The following is a 27,296-nucleotide window of genomic DNA, read 5'->3' as shown; positions in this document are numbered from 1 at the left end:
GCGTTCTTTATATTTTCCCCTGTAGCCCGGTCGGTCCCCGGCAGCGGCGTGTCTTCCGACGGCGTGCCCATTACATTGGGACCGTCCTCTTCCTGCAAATCAGAGCAGTTGAGTGCCACCCCAGGCTGAATGTGAGTATCGTGGGGGGTTTTGTTGGTTTGTTTTCCAGGTGCAGGGGAGGGCCCAGCGGACGGGGAGTCGGGGTTTTGCTGTCTGTGTACCCTGGTGGAGTGTGTGGGGCAGGAGAGACGGGCAGGCATGCAACACGGGAGCCACGCGCTGTGGCCTCTGGTTTCACCTTCTCCCTTCCGCACCACCTCCCGCAGCCCCAGGTCTCGGCTTCTTTTTAGGGCCGTGGTTTTCAGACTTCAGTTTGCAAATGATCACCTGGGAAGCTTGCTACAAGGCACATTCCTGAGCTCCCCTCCCCCCTGCTGTTCTAACGCTCGGGCTCTGGGTGGGGCCCAGAAGTAGCATTTTCGACAGACAGCTCTGATAGGTCCGTTTGACCAGGAGGCACTAGAAGCAGGTGCCGGGGACCTGTCAGGACTTCACAAACAAGTTTGAAAACAGATACAGTGATTAGTTTCAAAATGGGAAACCAACGCCGAACAAAAATTGAAACAGTGATACATAGTTATGTAACTTTAGAGCAACTTGTCAGCTGCAGCCCGGCTTTTGCAAAACAGGAATTGTTTTTAAGGTAGCATCTGGGTAGGGTTAGTATATTCCATGTGCTGTATGCCAGGTCTGCAAAAACCTGGATGAAGCCCTAACACCATCCACCCAGCTCTGAAAAATGAAACCCTCGATTATTTCTTTTAAAAGCATCTGTTTATGGGTTTTAGAGAGAGAGGAAGGGAGAGGGAGAGAGAAAGAGAGAGAGAGAGAGACATCGGTGTGCAAGAGAAACATCGATTGGCTGCCTCTTGCACACACCCCACCTGGGGATCGAACCTGCGACCTGGGCACGTGCCCTGACCTGGAATCAAACCAGTGACCTTTCGGTGCACAGGCCAACACTCAACCCACCGAGCTACGCCAGCCAGGGCATAGATGATTTCTTGTTTTTAGCATTTCAATCTGGCAAGGCCTCTCATGCCCAGGCTTTGCCACCAGGGAAACGAAGGGAGGCCTAGGAGGAGAGTGACTTGCTCAAGGTCACACAGCAAGTTTCTGGAAGAGTCCAGACCAACGCAGTGAGTGTGCACAAGTGTGCGAGGGCTTATTACATCCCTCCTCCCCACAGCGGTCTCTTCCCCATCTGCCTTTCCCTTTGGCTTCCCTTCCCTTTGGTCCCTTTGTCCTCAAGCTAGCCTCGAACATGAGGGGAGAGGAGGAAGGTCTTGGGGGAGTGGTGTCTCAGGATGGAGACCACTAGCCAATAGGCCTGTCTTTGGCTTCATCCCCAACAGAGGGAGTAGGACTGAGTAACTCGCTGAAACTGAGGCAGACTTCTCAGCACCCAGTGAGCACCTACTGTGCTCTGGGCGTTGTGCACAGACAGTGCACAGCAGGGAATAAGGCTGACAAAGGCCCTGCCCTCAGGGAACTTCGTTTGTTCCGCATCCATTCATTCAGCAGATACCTGCTGTGCATCCTCCATGGAGGAAGCTTAGGTTGTAGTGGGGGAGGCAGGCGGTAAGCAAGAGGACAGATCCATACACAAGAAAGACATTGCAGACAGTGCCAAGTACAAGGAAGAAAATAGAAGAAGATGATGCCCTAGCCCCGTGGTCGGCAAACTCATCAGTCCACAGAGCCAAATATCAACAGTACAACAATTGAAATTTCTTTGGAGAGCCAAATTTTTAAAACTTAAACTTCTTCTAACGCCACTTCTTCAAAATAGACTCACCCGGGTCGTGGTATTTTGTGGAAGAGCCACACTCAAGGGGCCAAAGAGCCGCATGTGGCTCGAGAGCCGCAGTTTGCCGACCACGGCCCTAGCCGCTTTAGCTCAGTGGATAGAGCACCGGCCTGTGGACTGAAAGGTCCCAGGTTCGATTCTGGTCAAGGGCACATACCACGGTTGCAGGCTCCTCACTGGCCTGGGCCCTGGTGGGGGCATGTGCAGGAGGCAACCAATTGATGCATTTCTCTCACAACGATATTTCTCTCTCTTTCCCTTTCTGTCTTTCCACTCTCTCTAAAAATCAATGGAAAGATATCCTCAAACGAGGATTTAAAAAAAAGAAGGTGATGAGAGGGGCTGGCTGGGTGCAGGGCATGCCCGGGCCAGGGCTCAGTGGCCTCTCTCCTGCACACACAGTAGCGTTCTCACAGCCCAGCCCACCTGGAATTCCTGACTCGGTTCTTTCTCCAGAGTGTCCTGCGGGCTGCCCCCAGACTGACCTCCATAAAGTCCTCTCATCGGCTGCACCGCTTCACATGGCCTTCAGTCTCTTTCTCAGCCTCAAGGCCCTCAAAGTTCTGGACCCAACACCTGCTCCCAGGTCCCCCAGATGTTTGTCTTCTGTTCTAGCAGCAAAGGCCTCCTCACTGGCTGCCAAGCAGGCATCCCCCCCACCCCAAAACATTGAAGGCTTTTTTTAAAAAAAAATAAAAATATATTTTTATTGATTTCAGAGAGAGGAAGGGAGAGGGAGAGAGAGATAGAAACATCAATGATGAGAATCATTGATTGGCTGCCTCCTGCACCCCCGCTACTGGGGATGGAGCCCGCAACCCAGTCACATGCTCTGACTGGGAATCAAACCGTGACCTCCTGGGTCGCAGGTCGACACTCAACCACTGAGCCAGGCTGGCCAGGCCCCCCTGCAGGCTTTGGTCACAGCCCCCCTCTCCTCCTGAAGGCTGCCCTCCCACCTGCCATCCACCCATCCAGCTCTCAGACGACTTCCCTCTGCAGCCCACAGCAACCTTCTCCCCTGCACCCAGACCACACAGCGCCCACCCCCCGAGCCATCTTGGATCGACTGGTTTCGTTATCTGTCACTTCATTCCTCCATGGTTATCTAACATTCCTCAGGGGGCAATCTGGACTCCCTCCCTGGGGTCTTCCCCGAAAGAATGGCCTGGGTGTCGCAATGCCTCGCTGCAGTCTCGGTGATCACAGGCACCTGCGCGATCCGTCTGTGAAGAATCGGTGGGGTGGGTGGTGCAGGCTGGGGAGTGGAGCGGGGGAACCAGAGCCATCACCCGCGGACCTCTCCCTGCCTCCTCGCCCAGTCCATTCCCAGAATGTGGCGGGGCCTGGCCCAGACGCCATTGCCAGTGGCAGCAGGAATTGGTCTTTTGGAAGAACGATTTATCAGGAGCCATCAAGGCGTCTCCTTGACCTTGTAACCCTCCTGGAGGAATGAGAAGGCGGGCGCAGGGGGAGAGGTGTGTGCAGGGAGGGGTGTTTGGAAGCTGGGTGCATTTAGGGGCATCCAAAACAAAATGCCACCCAGGGGCACCTGATGCTTCGGCGCCCCCGAATCTTTCCCAGACGCTGAGGGCTCACGATGGAGAGGAGTTGTCCACCGTCAGAGAGCAGGGACAGTCTGTGATGTCGCAGTCCCGGTCGCACGCAGTGTTGTGTCCTGCCCGGGATTCCGGAAAGTGCGGAAGAGAGATGTGCTCTTTGTTGGAAAAATGGGTGCCTACTTGGGGGTCCTAGGAGCATGACCATTGCTTTTTCTCTTCTGTCTTCATCTCTTATCTTTTTGGTAACCTGCCTTATCCAGTTATAAAAATGGTTTATTGCAACAGAAGAAAAGAAAAATGTAGATATGGATTTGTAGGGACCCGTGTGTCCCGAGAGGGGCAGCCTGACATCCCCACTGCTCCCTCAGGCTGTGCGCAGGTCGTGACAGGTGCTTTGGTTGAGGGGGGGCCCTGCTCCCCGGTATGATGGCTCCGTGTGCCTTACCCTCTGAGACGAGCTGCAGAGCCCCCAGGGCCTGGTACACGCACGGCTCCCTGAAGGACGTGCCCTCTTTCCAAGTCTGTGAAACAGTGCCACCCCCGAGCCTTTTGACCTTCTCAGATCCCGTCTCATTTAAAGCCCATCATAATGGTCCCCAAGGGACCACTGCCATGTAATAAACCCCATTTTACAGATGGGAAAGCTGAGTCCTTAGTTGCCATTCACAAAGCCTCTGCTGAGTCCCAGACTCGGGCTCTCCGCATACATCTCCATGGAAGCTCACAGGACACCTTAGGGCCGCGCTTCATATCTGCTTTTCACTGTGGGGAAACTGAGGCTCTATCAGGTTCCTTCCCAAAGGACCCACAGCCAGAAAGAATCAGGGGCACATGTATTCCTGGGTTTTCTGCCTCCCCACCTGGTTGAGATTTTTCTTTGGAGCTGTGTTGGGAAAGCCTCCTCCTTTTGAAGCACGTGATCTTTGGTCTGTGTAGGATCCGCTCCTTCTTCTTTTTCTGACTGCCTCATGCCCGTCCCCTCTGCTCCTGGTGGCACCCGCCCTGGTGGGTTTACTGTGGGCCCAGTGTGTATGCTTACCCCTGTGTTGTTCTGATTGGGTATCTGTTTTGAATTTGGGCAGATGGGATTCAGCTACAGATCTCCCTCCAGTTTCTCTCTCATTTTTTTCTTTTTACTCAGTACAGCCCTCCTTTGGTGTCTGCAGAAGACTGGTTCCGGGATCCCCTGGGGGTCCCCAAATCCACAGATGCTCAAGTCTCCTATGTCAAGTGGTACAGGGCTTGTATATAACCGACCCACACCCTGCCACGTCCTTTAAAGCATCTTTAGAGTGTTTATAATTCCTAATACAATGTAAATACTGAGTAAATAGTTGTTATACTGCATTGTTCAAGGAAACGTGTGAAGAAAAGAAAGAGTGAACACGCTCAGTCCCGCCGTGACCATCATAGGTCTAACTACACAGTACACGACAGCAATAACACAACCTCCCCCCCACCCCCAAATACTGTCGATCCATGGATGGTTGAAGCCATGGATTCGGTGCCTGTGGATACGGAGGGCCAACTGTTCCATCTTTTTAGATCCCACCTGGTTGCTCTGGGTACACCTAGCTCATACAGCGGCTGCCTCTCCCCTCCCCTTGCCGTAGGTCCTGCCATTGGCCGGTCTTGCCCCTGCTGAGGAGCCCAGCCGTGGCCTGTGACAGGCAGCGCACACCTGTAGTCGCGTGGACTGTGGGAGAGTCAGAGACACCCTAGCTGAGCTGCATGAGTCATCGTGCGCCATGGGAGATGCTTTCGCAAGTGCTGTCCGATCGTTTTCCAGAATGACTGTACCGTGTGCCGGGCCACCGGTGCGCTCCGAGTCCCGGTTTCCCCACGTCCTCCCAGCACCTGGCGCTATCAGAGGGGGCAGGAAGGATGCTCACGCAGGTCAGGGCACTGGATCAGCGTCTCTGAGGCTCCTGCTCGCTGCCCATCAACGTATCATAACAACATCTTGAGCAGGAAGGGGACAGGGAAGGAGAGAGGGGGCGGGGCGCCTTCCTTAATGCAGCTCTGTCTTCTATTAAGGAAGACAGTTGACCCAGAAACCCCAGGGAGGTAGACTTCCCTTACGTCTTTTTTGTTGTTGTTGTTAATCCTCACCCGAAGATATTTTTCCATTGATTTTTAGGGAGAGTGGAAAAGAGAGGGAAAGACAGAGAGAAACATCGATGTGAGAGAAACACATCGATTGGTTGCCTCCTGCATGTGCCCCGACCAGGGCTCGGGCCGGGGAGGAGCCTGCAACCTAGGTACGTGCCCTTGACTAGAATGGAACCCAGGACCCTTTGGTCCACAGGCCAACGCTCTATCCACTGAGCCAAACTGGCTAGGGCGACTTCCCTTGTGTCTTATTAGCCAGATGGGACTGGGCGTCCTCCCGAAGGCAGTTCCTGACAGAGGGAACCGATCAGATCTCATGGCTGCCCGCCAGGACCCGAGCAGAACTGGGCATGTCTGAGTGAGGAGGAAGACACAGTGGCTGAGCCCTCACTCAGCGCTGGCGTCTTTCACACCAGACCTCTCGTTTTGCAGTTTTTGGAGTACCTCTTGCCTCTTTCGTTCAAGGGACCGTCCCCTCCCAAGCCTGTGATTAACCACATGCGGAGTTTCTGATTGAGTCTCCCAGCACGCGACGGTGACCTTGGGCCCAGATCTGCCCAACGCATTCTGGAATTTGCCATTCGTGTCCGTCGGACGTCAGCCCTGTTCCCACGCCAGCTGCCCCAACTTCAGTTTCCTTCTGGGCTCCCAGGGGAGAGGTCAAGACAGAGGTTCAGGGGGGCCGAGCGCCCATCTCCTGCCCGTGCCGGGGTTCCCAGGCGGAATGCCGGCTGAGGACAGGTGGGAAGAACACCCGTCCGGGAATGGGACCACAGCAGGCCGCCGCTCCCCCTCGGCCACACGCCTGCTGGGTAACCCTTGTGTTTCTGCCTCGCCAAAGGAAGTAAGTGCTCAGTGGTACCTAGTCCTTACAATTGATGGAGCAGTTACTCTGTCAGGCGGCCCAGTAAGCATTTTCCCCCTATGATCTCACCATGTAACTGCCCTACCGGGCCGTTTCTATGTTTTGGTGAAAGCACAGGCTCCCGTCAGACCTCCCATAGAATCCCTGTTCGGAAATGTCTGGGCTGTGTGGCCTTGGGCAAGTTACTGCCCCTTTCTGTGTGCCTTAGCTTTCTCGTTTGTTCGTGCTACAAATACTCCACGCGTTAATAAACAGTAAGTGCTGAGGGTGACGCTGGCTTAGAGTGCACACGTAGCTCACACCTGCTAAATATTACCTGTTGTTTCTGCCATTTTTTAAAATGTAGAGCCAGGCCAGTGTGGCTCAGTGGTTGAGTGTCGGCCCGTGAACAAGAGGTCCCCGGTCAGGGCACATGCCAGGGCTGCAGGCTTGATCCCCAGGGTGGGGGCGTGCAGGAGGCCACCGGTCAGTGATTCTCTCTCATCACTGATGTTTCTATCCCTCACCCTCTCCCTTCCTCTGAAATAAATAAAAAATATATATATATAAAATATAGTGAAGAAATCAGAGGCTCAGAGAGATCAACTTACCAAACATCCGGCAGCTGGGAGTCGCAGGGCCTCTTGCCCCCCTGCACATGCCCAGTAGATGAGTGGCCCAAGCAAGCAGGGTCGCTACTCCTCCATAGAATAGATTTTCTTTCTTTTTAAGTTATGTAATGGTTTTACTTATTTCTTTTTAAAAAAAATGTCTTTACTGTTAAAACTATTATTTAAATTTCTTTATTGATTAAGGTATTACATATGTGTCCTCATCCCTCCATTAACCGCCCCCCCCCACACACACACACACACATACACACACACACTCATGCCCTCACCCCCCTGGTGTTCATGTCCATTGGTTAGGCTTATATTCATGCATACAAGTCTTTTGGTTGATCTCTCCTCCTTACCCCCACCCTCCCCTACCTTCCCTCTGAGGTCTGGCAGTCTGATCGATGCTTCTCTGCCTCTGGATCTGTCCCTGTTCATCAGTTTAAGTTGGTCATTATATTCCACAAATGAGTGAGATCATGTGGTATTTGTCTTTCTCTGACTGGCTTATTTCACTTAGCATAATGCTCTCCAGTTCCATCCATGCTGTTGCAAATGGTCAGAACTCCTTTTTTACTGCAGCTTTATTGTTGAAACTATTACATATCTCCCCTTTTTTTCTCCCATTGACCCCTGCTAGCTGGCCCCGGCCCCAGGCCTCCTCCACCTATTGTCTGTGTCCATGGGTTGTGCATACGTGCACACAAGTTCTTTGGTTGATCTCCCCACCCACTCCCGCCTTCCCATTGAAGACCCAGGGACACTCTTTATAAGGAAGTAGCCCCCAGCCACCGACCCTAAGGACACGGCCTGAGGCTTCCAGCACCCAGTAGGTGAGCGGATCATTCTGGAAGGTGGCTAGGGACACGGGGCCACGGCGGGAAGGGTGTGCCCTGGGACAGCAAAGGCCCGGCCTTTAATTCCTGGTTCCCCCCCCAGACTGTGTGGGCCTCAGCCTCCTGGTCTTTAAATCGGATTTCTACTCTACTTCCCACCAGGGAGGACTAGGCAGGGCCGCCGCCACGGAGCGTGGCCAGCGCAGCTTATTCCGGAATTAGGGTTTTCTCGGTGACTGCATATTTCTTCATCCCAACCCGAAGTTAGAAGCATTCACACAACCTGGAAGTGTTGTGTCCCCCAAACCCGTGTACTCATGGGAAGGCTCTGCAAACCAGGGCTTCAGAACCTTCTGGAAGAGGGTTTTCCAGCCCCATTAAGGGAAATGGGCTGGAGTCAGGGGCGGCTGAGGCTTTTAGAGAGTGGGATGCGTATCCGGGCTCTTGGTTTGGGGGCAAATAGACCAGGTAGCTCTCTGCTACGCGGGACATTCCTCGCGGAATTTGGCCACCTGAGCCTTTTAATACATGCATGGGCGTGAGCGGCCAAGCGCTCAGTCTGAACGAAGGATTGCGGACTAGGAGGTTTAAGCAAAAATGGTGGTGCTCATGCCCTGAATTTCCTGGAGGACTTTTATAGTTTTATTTTTTAATTTTGAAAAAGATTTTTTATTGATTTTAGAGGGAGAGAGAGAAACATCAGCCGCTGGCTCCTGCACACCTTGCGGTGGGGATGGAGCCCGGAACCCTGGCAGGTACCCTGACTGGAGATTAAACCAGTGACCTCTTGGTTCATGGTTTGGTGCTCAACTACCAAGCCATCTCCTGGAAGGACTTTTAAATGTAGCCCTGCTTAAGAAGTGACTCACCTATCTTTTATTTATAAAATTTAAATGTCCCTCTCCCTTTTCTTCCCTTCTTTTCTGGTCTTTCCTCCCTTCTCCCCTCCCTGCCTCCCTCCCTGCCCTCTCCCTCCCTCCCTCCCTCTCCTCTCCCTCCCTCCCTCCCTCCCTCCCTCCCTCCCTCCCTCCCTCCCTCCCTCTCCTCTCCTCTCCCTCCCTCCCTCCCTTCCTCCCTCCTTCCCCTCCCTGCTTCCCTCCCTGTCTCCCTTCCTCCCTTTTCTCCCTCCCCTCCCTCCCTCCTCCCCTCCCTTTCTCCCTCCCCTCCCTCCCTCCCTTCTCTCCCTCCCTCCCTCCCTCCCTCCCTTCTCTCCCTCCCTTCCCTCCCTCCCTCCCTCCCTCCCTCCCTCCCTCCCTCCCTCCCTCCCTCCCTCCCTCCCTTCCTCCCTCCTTCCCCTCCCTGCTTCCCTCCCTGTCTCCCTTCCTCCCTTTTCTCCCTCCCCTCCCTCCCTCCTCCCCTCCCTTTCTCCCTCCCCTCCCTACCTCCCTCCCTTCTCTCCCTCCCTCCCTCCCTCCCTCCCTCCCTCCCTCCCTCCCTCCCCTCCCTCTCCCTCCCTCCTAGGGAAACATTCACACTGTTGAAAACTCAAAAGACCCAGAAAGATCCGCAGTGGAAGTGAAGTGTCTCCCTCAGTCTCCAGTCCCCAGCACCCGCAGGCCTTCCTTCCAGGGCGCAGCCAGAGTCAGAAGCCCCGTGCCCATCCTTCTGGACACGGGCTGTGCGTGCCCAAGAAACCCGCGCGTGTGTGTCTCCTTCTGTATTGCATGAGGTCGTTGTGTTTTATAGCATTTACGCTCCATGACTTAGGCCAGGAGTCCTCAAACTACGGCCCGCGGGCCACATGCGGGTGTTTTTGCCGTTTCGTTTTTTTGCTTCAAAATAAGATATGTGCAGTGTGCATAGGAATTTGTTCATAGTTTTTTTTAAACTATAGTCCGGCCCTCCAACGGTCTGAGGGACAGTGAACTGCCCCCCTGTTTAGAAAGTTTGAGGACCCCTGGCTTAGGCCATAACCAGGGAAGAGAGGTGGCCGGTCATGCTTTCCCATTTCTCGCCAGTTACTCGGCCTCCATTCCCAGTTGCTTCCTACCAGCTGTCGCCCTGTGCTCCCTGCTCACAGGACCGATGGCGAGGCGTGTGCGAGGATGTGAGGGCCGCTCTGATACCTTGGCTGTGGACCCGGGAGTGGTGCAGCCCAGCTGTGGAGAGCCTTCCTTTCGGGAGGTTCGGGGTTCTGCCTTGACCTCCCCCTCTGCAGGCAGGAAGTCTGGATGTAGTCCAGGGGGTCTCCAGAAACCTCCCCACCGAAGGTGGCCCTCTGGGAACCCCGCCTCTGCCCAGGGGCAGCTGTTAGGTCACCTTCTCTTGACCTGGGTCACCGGGTGCAGAATCACACACCTGAGACATGGCCGAGGCTGTAGTTCCTTAAATTGAGCCACGCATGCATCTCCAGGAGTCCCTGTTAAAGGCAGATTCTCGGTCACTTAATCTGAGCGGCACCGAGACTCTGTACGAATCATGAGCTCCCAGGGGATGCTGATGCCCTGGTCCCCACCCTGAGCAGGTAGGACACACCATGAGCTCAGGGATGCTGATGCCCTGGTCCCCATCCTGAGCAGCTAGGACACACCATGCGTTCAGGGTGCTGATGCCCTGGTCCCCATCCTGAGCAGCCAGGACACGCCATGAGCTCAGGGTACTGATGCCCTGGTCCCCACCCTGAGCAGGTAGGACACACCATGAGCTCAGGGTGCTGATGCCCTGGTCCCCACCCTGAGCATGTGGGATGCATCTTCTTTCCTGCCCTGCTCACGCCACAGACAGTGCTGGGCTGCGCATGTTCTGACTCTGTCGACGCACGGTGTCCCGTTCCATCTTTCTGACCGTCCAGCGAGGTGCGGGGACACGATCTGTTTTATTTCAGGTGAACATGGCCACGTTCCCCACGCGCCCCCTTCGCACCCCTTCTCCCTTAGCATGTAACACCTTTCCTCAGTGACCGGGTCACAGCTGAGCTGTCTTCTGTTCCTGTGGTCTTGACAGCCTGGCTGGTCTGGAAATTTTATTTTCCATTAAACGTCCTCATTGAACTGCTTTGGCTTTGAAAGGATTCCGTTCGGCTGGCTAGTTATGAAGCCGTTGCTACAAGGAGATATTTGCCCTCAAGTTCAGGCCCTTAGGTCATTCTCACCCAAGGCTCGCTCTCCTCCTCCCGGAGCCGTGTGTCTGTCCCTCACACCGCAGGCCTCTCGGGAGTTCTTTTTAGGAATCCAAATCCAAGCGGCGGTGTTGACAGGAGGCCCTTCCTAGCTTCATCCAGTCAACGGCACGTCCTGCTGCAGACCGCCGGAATCGGGGCTGTGGGAAAGCAACAAAACGCTCGCCCTCTGTGTGTGGGGATGGAATTTGGGGGCACTGAAAACCACCCTTTGCAGGACGGTAGTCCTTTGTGAACTCTCACTGCAGTCAGACCTTTGAGATTCCCGGAAAATCATCCAGGACAGTGGTCGGCAAACTGCGGCTCGCGAGCCCCATGCGGCCCTTTGGCCCCTTGAGTGTGGCTCTTCCACAAAATACCACGGCCTGGGCGAGTCTATGTTGAAGAAGTGGCGTTAGAAGAAGTTTAAGTTTAAAAAATGTGGCTGTCTAAAGAAATTTCAATCGTTGAACTGTTGATCTTTGGCTCTGCGGACGAATGAGTTTGCCGACCACTGACCCAGGATGTGTTCATTTGCAGGTGGGTGTCCTGGGGTTGTTTTTCTAAGGTGTCGTGTTAGCCTATGACGGTGTTGGGGCCGGAGTAGGACCCCTGAGGCGTACTCCCAGGTTTATCCAGTGCCAGCGGTGTGCTCCCAGCCAAGGCGCCAGCCTCCTCGGGGTTGCATCCAGGGGCATTATGATTCCCAATGAGCTGAGGAGTCACTAAGAGAAAACTTAAAAACCACACTCACTGGGGAGTGGTCACCTGCTGCAGGATCATCCTGTGAACTGATGAGGCCGCTAGGAGGCCATCAGAACCCATGGCAGGGGCTTGTTTCCCATGAGAAGCGGCCCTCACCCCAGGGAACATACACCCGGCCCTTCGGTGGGTTCCCAGGGAGGCCCGGGGAAGGTTCTGGCTGCCATGATTCAGAGGCAGAGCTCCCCACCCCGAGCCCCGAGGCAGGGTGGCTCTGTATTCCTGATTTGAGACGCAGGGCCACAAGGGTCGCAGGGTGTGATTCACAGGCTGCCTGCGGGTTTCCCTGGGGGTCCCCCGGAGGCCTTCCCACGTGGGGCGCGCGCGCTGGCCCCTGGCCTTGGTATTACACGTCGGTCTGGTGGTTCTGCAGGTGAAAGGTTGAGCTCGAGGGGTGTGAGAGCTGCGTGGGAGTTGCAGCCCCGCCAGGTCTCTGGGGTTTTGCCCCCGCTGCCGTTTCTGAGCACGCCCAGGGCTACGCGTTCCCGGCTTGAGCAGGGCTCTCTTTACGGGAAAGAGGGGGTCTGTGATGCTCCTCTGGGCCAGCTCCTGGGCAGGTGACTTCACCTCTCCCAGCCTCCGCTTCCTGCCCTGCCGGGCCTCCGGGAGGCCCAGTGCGACTCCCCAGGTGGTGCTCAACCCAGGTGACCTTGCTTCCCCTTCCCCTCTCTCACACGGAAAAACAAGTTTATAGGCTCTGTAACTGAGCTTCCGAACCCTGCCATAGAGATGTCTCCCACTATCCACATACCACACAAAGACAGCGCACGGAGGGAGAGATCATTAGCTTCAATTGGCCTTTTTTTTTCTTTTCTTTTTTTAAGGGCATCGGTCATTTCCACTTGCTAACCTTCACTCACTGCAAGTTTTTTAGTAGCTACTGCTCCCTCCCCAACCCCATTCCAGTAACATACTTGCCAGCCCGGTTTGCACTGCGGCAGATGAATGCCGAGCAGGCCCCGTGTTGTTCCTGTATCTGGTGCTCCTCCAAGTGATCGATCCCCGTTTTATTCACAACCTGGACACTGAGACAGGAGTCCGCCTGGCCTGTGACTCACAGATACCTAATCAGAAATGCGTGATGCTGTGGGGGGTGGGGGGCTGGTGGGAGCGAGAGTCAGACATAAATTCCCTGGCCCCTGGAGTGAAGTCGCATGGGTGCGGGGTGCGTGTGGCAGATGTCAGGCTGTGGTTCGTGGGGACGGTCCCTGCCCTCCGGAGCCTGCTGTGGAGGGGGGCTGCGGGTGACCACATGCCCAGGGTAGCTGAAGGGGTTCCAGTCTATGCCTGTTATCCCAGCCTTTTAGACAGTCAGCGCTATCACAGTGTCCCAGTTTGGATGTAGACGGCTCTGGAGACACCAGATTGGGAGTTCTTAAAGAAATGTCTTAAACAAAATCAGAAGGATGGGGCAATGCGTTTGCAGGCTGGGCTTGTTTATTGAAAACTATCCGTGGGTAAGTAGATCGTGCAGTTCACACGTGTTGTTCAGGGTCTGCTGGATTATTTCATTTCCCCTGCCGGCCACCCGCTGGTTAGGTACCCTGACTAGCCACAAGGTAGAGATAAGAAGATTGAGGCTTAGGGAGCTTGAGTCACTTGCCTGAAGCTCTATAGCTGTTAGTGTTAAGTCATATGGATGTCCATCCAGTTAGAGATTTGAGATTTAGAATTGCAGGGACCCTGGGTTAGTATTCTGCAGTTACCATTTTTAAAAAGTATTTTTTTTATTGATTTCAGAGAGGAAGGCAGAGGGAGAGAGAGAGAAAAACATCAATTGATGAAAGAGAATCATTGATCAGCTGCCTCCTGCACCCCTGTCCCTGGGGATTGAGCCTGCAACCTGGACATGTGCCCTGACCAGGAATCGAATCGTGACCTCCTGATTCACAGGTTGATGCTCAACCACTGAGCCACACCGGCCGGGCTGGGGCTACCCTTTTGCCGGCCTTGTGATCTTGACCTTGTGACTCTTAGCTGCAGTGTGCCCACCTGTAAAATGGGGGTAGTAACACTCACCATGGCGCATGCTGTCTGCTGTCTCTCCCCGGCGTGGTGCCTTGAGAGTTTTGGGTGGGAAGGAGGAGGCCTCGGGGAAGACAGGCCCCAACCCCAGGCTCATGAGATGAATCAAGACTGGTTTAAACCAGCTATGGTCATGGCGGCCATGGTATTGGCAGGTACGTTTTCTGATGTTGTTAGGGGAAGCATTCTCTTTCCAGATAAAAAGACTGAGCCCCCAATAAAAAGACTGAGCCCCCATTAGGGGAAGCTCATGTGACCTTTTCCCGCCTGGATCTCTGGTATGATCCCCGGAGACACAGCAGCCACCTTGCAACCGCGAGGCAATAAGCAGTGGACGAAATTGGTGGAAATGTTCCTGAAAGATAGGAAAGCCAGGCTGTGAGCCGGTGTTAGCAAGCCCTCCCACCAGCCCCAGTCAGCAGAGGCCTCCAGACTTGGTGTGACGGGCCCAGTTCCTACTTGCGTATGCCACCCTCGATGGACTTGCTTTTTATTTGCTGCTGAAAGCATCTGCAATGGCTGTATAGATTTCCACCCAAGCACTGTGTCGAGTGGCTTCATATGGTGGTCAGGAGCCCAACTCCAAAGCCAGGGTTTCTGTGCTAATCTTGGCTTTGTCACTAGTTAGCTGTTTGACCCGGACGAGTCACTTGACTTCTCTGTGACTCACTGTCCACACGTGTGAAGTGCTCGATAAATGCACCGTGAGTACTGAATGAGGGACAAGCATCGTACTCGCCACATGCGAGCGTTATGAGCGTTAAAGGACAAGATATTTTATTACGTGATTGGGACAGTGTCGGACACATAGCAAGTGGCTATGTACATGTTTGTAACACACACACACACACACACGCACAATTAAAAGTGGTCCCTATTACAGGCGCGGGCTTGCTCCTTGATCTGGTCATCAGCCACTTGTGCCACTTAAGAGAACCTTGACCCTGTCACTCCTGAGACTCAGGGAGCATGAAACTCCCCCTAATGGCCCGCCTCAAAGCAGTAACACTGGTGGTTTCCTTTTGACAAGAAGGGCTCCTAAGAGAACAGTGACTTGTACAAGAAGGAGGGGCTGTGACTACCAAGTCCTGTCATGCAGTGAATGACCAAAATACCCAACTGGCCCATGCAAATGGGTGTGGGTCTCCCCGACGGCCCTTGCAGAAGGCTCTAGACTTTTTTGAATTCCTTTTTGAAAGGGTCTTTCCAGCCAGTGGCTTACTCTTTTGAATCTCCTCACATCTTTCTTGTTGGTAGGTGGGGATGTGTATGTGTGTGTTGGGGGGGACATAAGGGTGGGGAGGAGGGGACAATGCCTATACTGCAGGCCCTTTTATGCCATGAGGGACAAGACCCCTGGCCAGTGTGTGCAGGAGCTGGTTTGACCCAGGTTTCTCTCACTTTCTACCACCCACATGGACACCCTCTGGAGAGATCAGATTTGAATTGGGGCAGCAATTAAGCATTTGAGGGAAATATGTCTTGTTTGCCAGGTTAAAGGATTGACTGGTAGATATGGCCATTAGCAAATCCTCTGGAATCTTCCTTCAAACGAGATGCCCACCCCCCTACTTCTTATCCTCTTCACCAATGATAGTCCAGACCACACCACCTCCACCTTCTGCCTGGGCCACCGCCTCTACCTGGCCTTCCGGTGTCTCCCCTCCCCTCCTTTCTCTCTCAGCAGCCAGGGGGACCCCGTAAAAACATCAACTCATTGTCTGAAGCTGTGGGTAGTACCAAGCCCTGTGGTACTGTTTTTTCCTATACATGCCTATGATAAAGTTTGACTTATAAGTGAGAAATGGTAAGAGATTAACAACAATAACTAATAATCAAATAGTCATTGGAGCCCTAGCTGGTTTGGCTCAGTGGATGGAGCGTCGGCCTGCGAACTGAAGGGTCCCAGGTTCCATTCTGGTCAAGGGCACAGGCCCGGGTTGCGGGCTCGATCCCCAGTAGGGGGCGTGCAGGAGGCAGCCGGTCAATGATTTTCTCTCTTTCCTGATGTTTCTATCTCTCCCTCTCCCTTCCTCTCTGAAATCAATAAAAATATATTATTAAAAAATTAAAAATAAAAGTCATTGGACTCCCCTGATTTTTAAAAAAACCCTTCAGTGGAGTCTTATCTCACTTAGAATAAAATCCAAGCCTCCTCCCCCTGCCCTCCCCCCCCCCCCCGCTCCCCCCACTGGCCTTCTATGCTTTAGGCCACGCATACCTGCCCAGGCTGGCCTCAGGGCCTTTGCACGGAATGTGACCCTTGTGTGGAACACTCTTTCCCCTGCATCCCTGCCGGCCTCATTTCCTCACTTCTCTTAGATCTCCGCTCAGATGTCCGCTCCCAAGAGGCCTTCTCTGACCACCCCCTGGGACACACATTCCCCCACTCCTCATTTTCTGTCATTATCCGTGGTCCCGAGGACTTGCCGATATCATTACAGATAACTTTTTGCCTTCCCCATCAGAAGATAAGCCCTGTGAGGAAAGAGGCACTGCCTTGTTCATTAGAGTTTTCATAGAACCCAGAACATTCTAAATTCACCGTGCTCAGTAAATGTTACACTACATACAGCCTGAGGTCTCCTGTGAACCTAATACATTTGCCCCAGATCCACTTCCCAGAAAGCACCAGACCAGTGAGTACTTTGAAAGTGATCATGCTAGTGACTGGATGATTTACCCTGCATTCGCTTGAAAATGCTCCTACCCTGGCCAGTGTGGCTCAATTGGCTGGGTGTCGTCCCTGCACCGAAAGGTTGCCCAAGTTCGATTCCTGGTCAGGCCACATGCCCGGGTTGTGGGCTGGATCCCCAGTAAGGGGGCTTGCAGGAGGCAGCTGATTGATGTTTCACTCTCACATAAATGTTTATCTCTCTCTCTCCCTCTCCCTTCCTTTGTCTAAAAAGCAATAAAAATACAAAAAAAAAAAAAAAAAAAAAGAAGAAGAAGAAGAAAAAAAATGCTCCTTATCACATTGGGTTCTTTTTCTCTCTTTTGCTCCTGGGCACCACGCAATCCCAAATATGGTGTCTTTGCACCAGTCAGACCAGGGTTCTCACCAGTGATGGTTTCAAAGCAAAGTGGCCCTACTCCTCGACATTCTCATGGAAAGATGGGGTCTGTGTCCTTTTGCTGAGTCCCTTTATTGCTTCAAGAAGTAGAGCCACAAAAGGTCACGGGGCTCCCACCTGGCTTCCTGGGCCGCTCGTTTTGGGGGAAGCGCCGAGGCTGCCTGAAGAGGTCACGGGTGGGTGCTGTGGTCCGTGGTCTCAGCTGAGCCGGCAGCCAGCAGCCAGGTGGGCCAATGGCCATGCAGACTGCCATCTTGGAAGTGAAGAGCATTTGCACTTTCAAATGACCACAGCCCAGCCGACATTTGGCTGCAAGGTCATGGGAAACCCCAGTGAGAACCACCCAGCCAAGCCCTGCCAAATTCCTGACCCAACACACATGAGTAACATCACACGATTATTATTTTACAACGGCTAGTGTTACGGTAATTTGTACTCAGCAGGAGTAACCAGAACTCCACCCTAACTCTTCTCCTACGTAGGAGGCCCTCTCGAGCAAATTCGTCTCGAACATTCTGGGCATCCGATTTCTCATTTATGTGGTGGTGGTTTAGTTCCAAAGCAAGTTTGCTTGCAAACCTAGCAGGCTTTCTAGCATACACCGCATTTCCTCCCATCTAAGATGCCATCAATTATACAGCTCACCTTTAATTCATGTGCCACTAAGAAAGAAGCAGATGCTCCCAACGAAGGCCCTGGTACCACTGGCTGTAGGACAAAGATCCTATGATGTGTATATGTCTTAGGATCTTTGATTTAAAGCGTTAAGCTCAGGCACAGAACAAGACCCCAAGACTTGGGTTTGTGAGAAGAGGGAGGTGAGCTGACAGCAAGGCCTCTTTGTGTGGAAGTCTCCAACCCCCTGGCCCCTTTTGCAGGAGGAAGCCTGCAGATCAATACCGAGGACCTTGTGGTCCAGGCAGAAAGCGCCTTCCTCGGGCAGCTGGGGAATGGTTAGGATTCAGATGACATCACGTCACGGTTATTCAGCAGAAATGTATTTTGCAAGAGAGATGCAGTGAGGTCCCTAGCTCTGGCTGTGAGCGCATGAGCTCTGTTTAGTGGAAACTCATCTCCAGTCCTGGGAATAGACTAAGCCCCGTTTCTCTGTGGTTTTTGGAGTCCTTTCTTTTTCAGGACAGTAAGGAATCATTCCTTGGGAGATGTCAGCCCCTGAGCAGACGGGGTCTGTGGGCACAGGATGACAGAGGTGACCCGGGCCACATCTAGTGGAGCAGAAACGCGAGGAAGCGTCGGGACAAGCTTGAGGCTCAGCTTTTGCATGGAGGGCCCCGTTTAGTCAGTACCGCCATGGTCAGTGAGCCCCCTCAGGACCAGAGAGGTTAACTTTCTTACTGAAAGCCACACAGCTGCATTATGTCAGCTTAGTCCACCAGCCTCAGGCATGTGCTCTTCCCCACCGTGCTGTGCTGATCAGAATTTTTGCAGAGACGTGGAAACCAGTTCACGTGACACTCCCACAAGCCAGGGCCCTCGGCACACTGTCCTGCCAGCCTCCTGAGCAGGGGATTCCTTTCAACAGCTCCTTGCCTTTGTCAGTGAGAGTTTCTTCCTGGTGAAAACCGAAACATCTTTCAAGGCCCAGCTCAAAGGGCACACCTTAATCCTGGTCCCCACCAGGCCATTCCTGGCTGCTCTGCGGCGCTTGGCTGCCCTCCTGGTGGTGGTGGTGGTGGTGGTGGTGGTGGTGGTGGTGATGATGGCTGCTGTCACTCCTATTCGACGGGAAGTTTCCTGAGGCCCCGGCGTTAGACTGAGTCTGAATCCCACCTCTGGCTTGTGTCCCTGGGCAAGTTCCTTACCTTTCCCGGGCCTTAATTTTCTTATCTACCCATGGAAATGCCCTCACTACCTACTCCCGAGGATTGTCATGAACCCTACCTACAACGTGGAAGTAACCCTCCAGTCCACTTCCCAGGATTCTCCCAGCTCCCGTGCGTCTGCTCGGATGGCAGGAAAGGGTGCACGCTGTTTGTGATGGTGACAGGCACTGGCCACGTGTCTTCCTACCTCATCTCACGTAGTTCTCGCCACCACCCTCTCGGGTAGCTTCTTTCTCCATCTTCCCCAACGTACAGATGGGGACACAGAGGTAAAGCCATATGTCCACTCTACAATGTGACAAAACTGGGCTCTGATCTTACGCTTTTACCCTTCCTTCTCTTGAGTGGGTCCCAGGGGAAACCTCCCGTGGGTTGAATTCTGAGGTGGTTTTGTCATGAACCAACCTCTTCAGGTGTTCTTTAGTGAAGGTCCTCATGTCCCTTGGGTCGGTGGTCTTTGCCCTGATTTTTAGAAAAATGGTGCTACAGCATTCTTGTTTACACAATGCACATCTCCGCCAATCACACGTTCCTCCACCTTCCGGCTCTCATGGGGGGTGGGTTGCCCATTTATGTCCTGAACCCAAAACATGGCTCAGATGATCAGCCTTGCAAAGCTCAAGCAAACCTTGATGTCAGACTCAGATCCCACTTGGTCCCCAATCCAAATGCCGCCGTTGCCATTTCCCGGAGAGGACCGGCTGGTTGAGTTTCTTCCTGGTTGACTCTAGTGCCAATCTCATGGGGACCCGCTCCAGTGGCAGGCGAAAGGAAGCTCTGCCTTCATTTTCTCCTCAAGGTGTTGATGTAAGAAATGTCCAAACCTCCCTAGCTGGTTTGGCTCAGTTGACAGAGCATCGGCCTGTGGACTGAAGAGTCCCGGGTTCGATTCCAGTCAAGGGCATGTACCTTGGTTGCGGGCTCAATCCCCAGCAGGGGGTGTGCAAGAGGCAGCCAATCAATGATTCTCATCATTGATGTTTCTATCTTTCTCTCCCTCTCCCTTCCTCTCTGAGATCAATAAAAATATATTTTAAAAAGGAAGAAAGAAAGAAAGAAAGAAAGAAAGAAAGGAAGGAAGGAAGGAAGGAAGGAAGGAAGGAAGGAAGGAAGGAAGGAAGGAAGGAAGAAAGAAAGAAAGAAAGAAAGAAAGAAAGAAAGAAAGAAAGAAAGAAAGAAAGAAAGAAAGAGAAAGAAAGAAGAAAGAAATGTCCAGACCTACAGGAATTTTTGTAGGAGTTCATTTGAGCCAGACTGAGGACATTGCCGGGAAGAACGGTCTTAAATGCTCAGGGAGGGACTGTTTGGCAGTTTCTTTTACGCATTTGGAATGAAGGAGGGAACCTCAGGAAGACTGCACGAAGGTGGGAGAACAAGGTGCCGGGTGGGTAACAAGATTGTGCGCTCCTTTGAGGGTGGTGACCCTTCCGAGGGGTCTGAGAAACAGGCATTTCAAAGGTGTGTTAGCCTGAAAGCACAGAAACGGGGCTCTCTAAAGGCGAAGATGAACCTTGTGCCGAAGGTGCTGTAAGCCTGGGCCGTGACTCCCCACCAGGACCTGCCCAGTTAGGAATTTGTGATCAGAGCACCCGATGAGCTTATTTTCTGTCAGTGGACTGATCAGATTTGTGATAGAGCCCCCTTTTCATCGGCAGTGGGGTGTCAGTGAAACTCCTTAAACAAAACAAATTGGATCCTATCTGCCAGAAAACATTCTGAGTGAATAGAGCCACGCCCATCCCCAAGTTGAGCTCTCGCCCCTCGGGAATGTTGGGGCTCTCAGAGTGGAGGATGGGGTGCACCCCATTGGCGGTGTGGCAGCGATCTTCCTGTCTGAGTGTGGGTCTGGTGAAAGGTGAGAGGCACAGAGGAGCTCCAAGGTCGACCAGTTGTCCCAGCGTACAGAAGAGCAGGCATTGGGTGCCACCACGGGCGTTAGCGTTCACTTTTAACAGCCGCACCAAGATTCTAACTGTGATGGAGAAAGACATCGGGGCAGTGGTTGGGAGAAGGAACTACAGTTATCGAGGGCCCCCTCTGTGTCAGGCACTGAGAGAGGTTCTTCATATATCTGGGTTTTCTATGCGTCTCCTCTTGCTAACTTCTCATTTGGTTCCATTGACCTCAGAGAAGATGTTCTATGTATTTCAGCCCTTTCAAGGGCACTGAGACTTCTTTTCTGGCTCAGCCTATGGTCTCTCTACGGGAATGTTGCATGCACCTCTGAAAAGATCGGGTGCTCTGTGGGTTTGGGGTGGAGTGGCCCATCGATACCCACCTTGAAAGGCCCAATATTCTTCCTGGTATAGATGCCTTCACTCCGCAACGTGCCCAGCATAGGGATAAACAGGAAACGTGTGTGTGGGTGAGGAGGCATGGCCAGCCCTGGACCCAAGAGGCAGACAGGATGCCAGCTTGTCCTCTATGTGGCCCAACTAAGAAGACAAGGTCAAGAACTGCAAACAGGCATCTGAGGCCAAGAGAAAATGTCCAGGGCTTTGCTTGTGGGAGGGAAATTTACACGTGGAGATGAGGAGAGACGCATATACAGTAATACTTCCTTTCCCTCATGCGGCCAGCACACATTTATCAGAGACTTACTCATCATAGTCACTGTTCTGGATGTTGCAATAAAGACTCACCCTTGCCTCTGCCTTCCCAGAATTTGCAGATAGTGCGGGAGAAGAGATAACTGAACAGGCAATCATGCCTGGAAGGGTAGGGGTCATAATGGGAAAAGTATGTATGTATTTATGTATGTATGTATGTATGTATGTATGTATGTATGTATGGGAATGTTGCCCTTCTTGCCTTGTTTCTCCCTTTCCCCCGGTACACAGATCTGCAGGTAAAACAGGACTTTGCAGGGATGCTGAGAGGCTCAGGCAACTTGGTGCCATCTGTCAACCCATCAGAAACCTGACTTCAGGAAATCCTCTATAATAAAAGGGTAATATGCAAATAGACTAAATGGCAGAACGACCAGAATGCCTGTGGCCCCTCGCCTCGACCCGCCCCGGCCCCCAGCGGGGCCCCCCACCCCGATGGGCACAGGGCCAGCTGGCAAACTGCCCTTGGCCCCTCACCCTGGCCAGCCCCTCCTCCAATTGGCCCACCCCCACCCCTGTTCCAGCCAGCCTGCCCCTGATGGCCCCCATCGGGGGTGGGCTGGCCGGACCCCACCCATGCACGAAATCGTGCGCTGGGCCTTTAGTAGTTTCATGAAGGACAAGGAAATTGTGAGTTCTTAGGGACTGGCAAGCCAGCACCAGAGCTCTGGAACCTTGTTTTTTAGGTGGGAGTGGGGGGGGGGGGGAGTCCCATGGACTCTTAACAAACTGTGAGGTTTTGGAGGCATTTGCAGAATAATGATTTGAAAACACATCTAATGAAGCACGCAGGATCACAAAGGAAAGCAATGAGGTTGGAATGCAGCCACTCTGCATGGACCTCCATCCCTCTCCCTGGGAGAAGGACGCCTGCAAGTTCACAGAGTAGAGGAGACACTGGAGACAGGGACACGCACCTTCCTGAGCAGTTCTGTGTCTATGAACGGGTTACCTCTAAGGAGGGCCCGCCCGCCCGACGGGAGGTTTTCCTTTCGAATAGATTTAGGCGCCTCCGTGGAAGACTGCCTTTGGTGAACCCGTCGTTTCTGTTTCTTTTCTCGCCAGCCTTCGGGCGGATGGCCACGTCGACTTGGCTGACTTTCCCACCTTTTCCATTTCTCTTGTTGCTTCCTGGGTGGAAGGAGCATCATGAACTGGTAGGGGGCGGGTAGGGAATGGGGTGAGGAAAAGTTGAAGGCTGACTCTGAGGGACGGGAGGAAGGCCCGGGGCTGGGTGATCCTGGTGGGTGATCCGTAGCCTTGGTCAGGGTTGGGAACCCGAGGTGGGAGTTCACTAAGCAGAGTGGAGTGACTCTGTGGGAGCTGAAGAGAAGCCTGAGGTTCAGGGAGGACCCCTGCTATACTCTCTGAGTCCTAGAGGCTGTGGGCTCCGTGAGACCAGACACCAGTTATGGGGGAACTGATGCAGCCACTTTTCCTGTATCTCCCATCCTCATTACCACCCTGGGACCCGGGGAATCCCCTTTCTACCCATGAGACAAGGGTCACTCAGCATAGCTGACCCAAGGTCATCCAGCTTCACCTAGAAGTGGAGCAGCTAAGCTCTGACTTCATGAACCCAGGCTCCAGGATCTGTGTTTCCATCACCACTTGCCCAGCTGCCTCTGTAGCATGGAGGCCCGGGTACAGCTCCTGGAATCTGCTGGCCTGGGATCAAATCCCAGGTCCGCTCTAGAGAGCACAGTGATCCAAGGTGAGCTCCTCACCCTAAGGTTACCCATCTGTGAAATGGGAAGGTTTCCTCCCCCTGCTCCAGGACGGTTCTGGCCACCCTGTTGAGGTGGTTGGTGCATATTCAGCTCAAAGCACACGTGCCTGGCACGGAAGAGCTCCTACGTGTGGGTTACCGTGCTTATTATTAGCCGGGCAGGCCCGGGAGGGATGTCGGCTCCCTGGTGTGCAGTCGCTTCTCTGTTTACTTGTCTGACTGGCAAGCGTTGGTGAGTTTGTTTTTCTGGTACGAAGGTTGCCCTGGTGTTCTGGAGTGACCCAGCAGAGCTGAGGTTATTATACAACCCTGCACGCCAGCCAAGTTCAGCGCTCGCCTGGGCGGCCCGCTGAGCCTGTGCCGCGGTGGTTGAGAGAACCACTGCCCTTCAGCATGCTTTCCCGCTCCAGAAAAGCCTGCCGTGGGTCCCCACATCACCCAGCATGCTCGGTCCCCTTCCCCCTCCCCAGCAGCCCGGTGTCTCTGAGACAGTTGTTTTTCCTTGTCTCTTTCTCTGTCTTCCTGCCTCCCTGTCCCCCTGTGGTGCTTGCCAGCTGTAGGGGGCATAGGAAGGGCGTGGCGGTGTTGAAGGGCAGGGCTGAGCATCTAACAGCCTGGACTTGTACTCAGTGCCCGGTACAGACACTGCTCTGCTTCAGGGTTCTTATGGTATAACATGTAATAGTGCATATACACACGTTCCTATGATATATATAATAGAGGCCTGGTGCACAGATTCATGCACTGGTGGAGTCCCTCATCCTGGCCTGCGCCCTCTTGCAACCCAGGACCCCCGAGGGGTGTAGGAGTCTGTGCCGCTTTGCACATCCCAGCCCCACTGCACCTGCTGCTGCCACTGCTCAGTAAGCTAGCTGAGTGGTGCTCCCGCTGTGGGAGTGCACTGACCAATAAGGGGCAGCTCCTGCATTGAGCGTCTGCCCCTGGTGGTCAGTGTGTGTCATAGCAACCAATCAACTGGTTGTTCGGTCTCTTAGGCTTTTATATATATAGATAACTTTTCCTGGGGCTGTGTGGATTAAATGGTTAGATAGGATAACCCATGGAAACACATAGTAAGCATGCACTCGATGCTAATCGTTACTAACCAGAGCTATCATTACTAGTCATAGGAACACTCCGGTGCATCCTCATTCTAGGCTTGTGGCCTCTGGGTCTCAGTTTCCCCATTGACAGCTGTGAGTTTGTGAGAATCAGGATGTAAGGGGGATGGTAAGAGGCTGGGGGTCAAGAATTGGGCAAGTCTCTCTCCCCTTTGCTCGGCCTAAAGCCTACTGAGCTTTAGGCCTGGGGCGTGGGCATCTACACTCCCCACGTCTCCCCTGTAGGGGTTGGCGGTTGTCTGGCCTGTGGTACGCACACAACATCCTATTGTTGGAAGGAGGTAAAATGTGGGAGTGCCTGTCCCACCACTGATCCTCATTAAGTGGGCATCTTGCAGGGTCTGTTCCAAACGGGGAATGAGCAAACTATGGCCAGCACCCCGAGTCTGGCCCACCGCCTGGTTTTATAAATAAAGCTTTACGGGAACACAGCTTTGCCCGTTTGTTTCCATATTGTCCAGGGCCGCTTTCCTGCTACAGCGGTGGAGTGGAGCAGTTGTGAGGGAAACGTAAGTCCCTCAATGCCTCAACCATACACTCTCTGGCTTTTTACCATACTCCCCGTAGCCCTGTCCGTAGGCGATGGCGGATCTCGTTTTCCCCATCGCAGGTGTGAGGGCCTCAGTTACAAGCTGAAAACAAGGGGCTGGTTTCGCGCGATGCCCTCTCTAAGATATTTAGTTTTCCTTTGACACTGTAATTCCGCCACACTATTCGGGCATGGTCAGAATGGAGTTTTCTGTGCCTCCCCCAAGCCCCCCCAGTTCTCGTATGTAAGGTGGTGTTACTTTCATTTCTTTATAAAAAGAAACTCAAGCCACCTGCCAGTTGTTGGCGGGCATATTCGTCAGGGATTGGCCATGTGTCCTGCAGCAAGTCCAGGCCTAGGGCATCTCACGAGAGAAGAGGCAAGATTAAAAAAAGGATGACCACAAGGTACAACTTACTGAACCCAACGGTATGGATGGACAGGATGCTGACAGGGAGCAGAAGGGAGCCACTGGGTCCGGGGAACTCAGTGCATAGGTTTTTGCGTTGTTATGAACGGAATGACCTCAGACACCAGAGTTAGTCTCACCTAGCCTCAATTTTCCAATCTGTAAAATGGCAACAATGAGCCCACATTGAGTTGTTGTGAAGACTAAATAAGGTAATGCATCAGGTGCCTGAAACATAGTAACTACTCAGCGAATGGACATCCAGTGGTGAGGACAGACAAGAACTAAAATTAGATTCATGTTTAAGTCTAGAGGCCTGATGCACAAAATTCATGCAAGAGTAGGCCTTCACAGCACCGGCTGCCTTGGCCACCCTCGCAGCCCCGGCTTCTTCCAGGAAGGTCATCCGGACGGTCGTTCCTCTGTTTGGCCGTTCGGTTGATTTGCGTATTATGCTTTTATTATTATAGATAACCAAGATGATGGTGTCTGGTGCCAGAGGAAAGACAGAACATCCCTGAGTGTCAGGGGACCCCTGGTCCTCATTTTCTAAATGCAAGCGCCTTCTCCAGGGGTTGTTCGGAGATTGGTTTGACTTGACCTTGAACTGCCCTTGACCCAGTTAATAGGTCCCCCTTGAAACATGTCCCTCGTTTGGTTTTCAGGACCCTCTCACCTGCATTGCCTCCTTTCCCCCTGGCCTGGCCACTCCCCTCAGGCCACTTTGCCTGTTTTTCCTCTCCCTGACCCTAAATTTCTTTTATTTATTTATTTATTCTTTAATTTCTTTATTGTTGGAAGGATTATAGATGTCCCCCCTTTTTTCCCATTGACCTGCTCCACCCTGCATTCACCCCTCCCAAGCCTTCATCACACTAGTGTCTGTGTCCATGGGTTGTGCATATTTGCATATAAGTTCCCCAGTTAGTCTCTCCTCACCCCAACCCCCAAACCCCCACCTCCACTCCCACCTTCCCTCAGAGATTCGTCAGTCTGTTCCATGCTTCAGTGTCTCTAGATCTATTTTGTTCATCAGTTTATTTTGTTCATTAGATTCCACATATGAGTGAGATCATGTGAGACTTATCTTTCTCTGACTGGCTTATGTTGCTTAGCATAGCACTCTCCAGGCCCCTCCATGCTGTCTCAAAGGGTAAGAGATCCCTGACCCTAAATGTTAGAGTCACAGCATTTGATGCTTAGATCCCTTCTATTTGTTATTTGGACACTGTCCTTGGAGAGCGCCTGTGGCCTTAGGGATGTCCGTGTCCTCTTCACGTGGACATCTCCCGAATGTTCCCTCGAACACCAGGCGTCTGGACGGGTACAAGTAGCTGCCTTCACCTCCTCTCCAGTTGGGTGTCTAACCATTACCACAGACTTCTGATCTCCCCGCAAACCTCCCAATTTGTGGTCTCCTCCAGCTTTGTTAATGGCAGCCCGTTCACAAAAGAGATCCAGAATAACACTTCCTCTCATCACCCGCTGCCCCTGTCAAGGTCCGGGCCACCAGCGTCTATTCCTGGCGTTATTGCAGCTGCCCTAGACTGGCCTCCCTGCCTCTGCCTTTGTCCCTCTGTCATCTGCTCTCAAAACAACAGCCAGGGTGACCATTTGAAATGGAAGCCAGAGCGCATAACATCTTTGCTTCAAAACCCCCAAAGTCCTCTCCTCTGATTCAGCGGAAAGCCACAGGCCTTGTGATCTCGGGGAGGCCCTGTGGTCCAGCCTTGTCACCCCTGGGCATGGCCCTGTTCTTTCTGTCTCCCTCATCCTCATCGCACCGCCATCCGGTCCCTCACCTCGCAGACCCTCCCGGCGGCTCTGCCTCAGGGCTCGGCACCTGCTGGGCTCTCTCTCTCCTCACTGCCCCCTCCCTCACCTTCCCCAGGATCTGCTCAGTGGTCACCATCTCAGCCCTGGCCACGGCGTGCACCATTCAGACTCCCCCACGTCCTGGGGTGCTCCCCTCTCCTGCCATTCTTTCCCTCCCTTGTCTCTGGCACCTTTAAAGTCCCCCCCTCCCGCCCCCGGTTGTTTGAGTTGCTCCGTTAGCTCCCATGTCCCACCAGGAAGTCGGCTCCAGGAGGAAAGGGATTTTTGTCTTGGGCTCCAACAGGGCCAGACACAGTGTGGAAGGAATGAGTGGATGAATGAATGACCTCCCGCCAAAGACAGCCGGCACAGAACATACACCTGTATTTCAAACGGGAAACTTTCGGTCTTCGTCATACGTGTGCGTGTGTCTTTGTTTAT

At 53.2% G+C, this 27,296-nt stretch overlaps 1 protein-coding gene across 25 annotated transcripts in view; it reads left to right on the top strand.

The window, feature by feature from the left end:
* Nucleotides 1-27,296, top strand: part of LOC307114359 (uncharacterized protein) — a 459,274-nt gene that overhangs the window by 171,157 nt on the left and 260,821 nt on the right. For 21 of the 25 annotated variants that reach the window (XR_013814981.1, XR_013814982.1, XR_013814983.1 and 18 more), the window contains one exon: nt 26-131. The exons of the other annotated variants lie outside the window; for them this stretch is intronic. Coding sequence is in view for 4 of the 21 variants with exons in the window: in XM_079796705.1 (XP_079652831.1) it covers nt 26-131 (106 nt within the window). In the remaining 17 variants the exon portion in view is untranslated. The remainder of the gene's footprint in view (nt 1-25; nt 132-27,296) is intronic. 25 annotated transcript variants of the gene reach the window in all.

The sequence above is a fragment of the Cnephaeus nilssonii genome (assembly GCF_951640355.1).
Source record: "Cnephaeus nilssonii genome assembly, chromosome: 18".
NCBI lineage: Eukaryota > Metazoa > Chordata > Mammalia > Chiroptera > Vespertilionidae > Cnephaeus > Cnephaeus nilssonii.
This window is presented reverse-complemented; position numbering and strand designations above follow the sequence as displayed.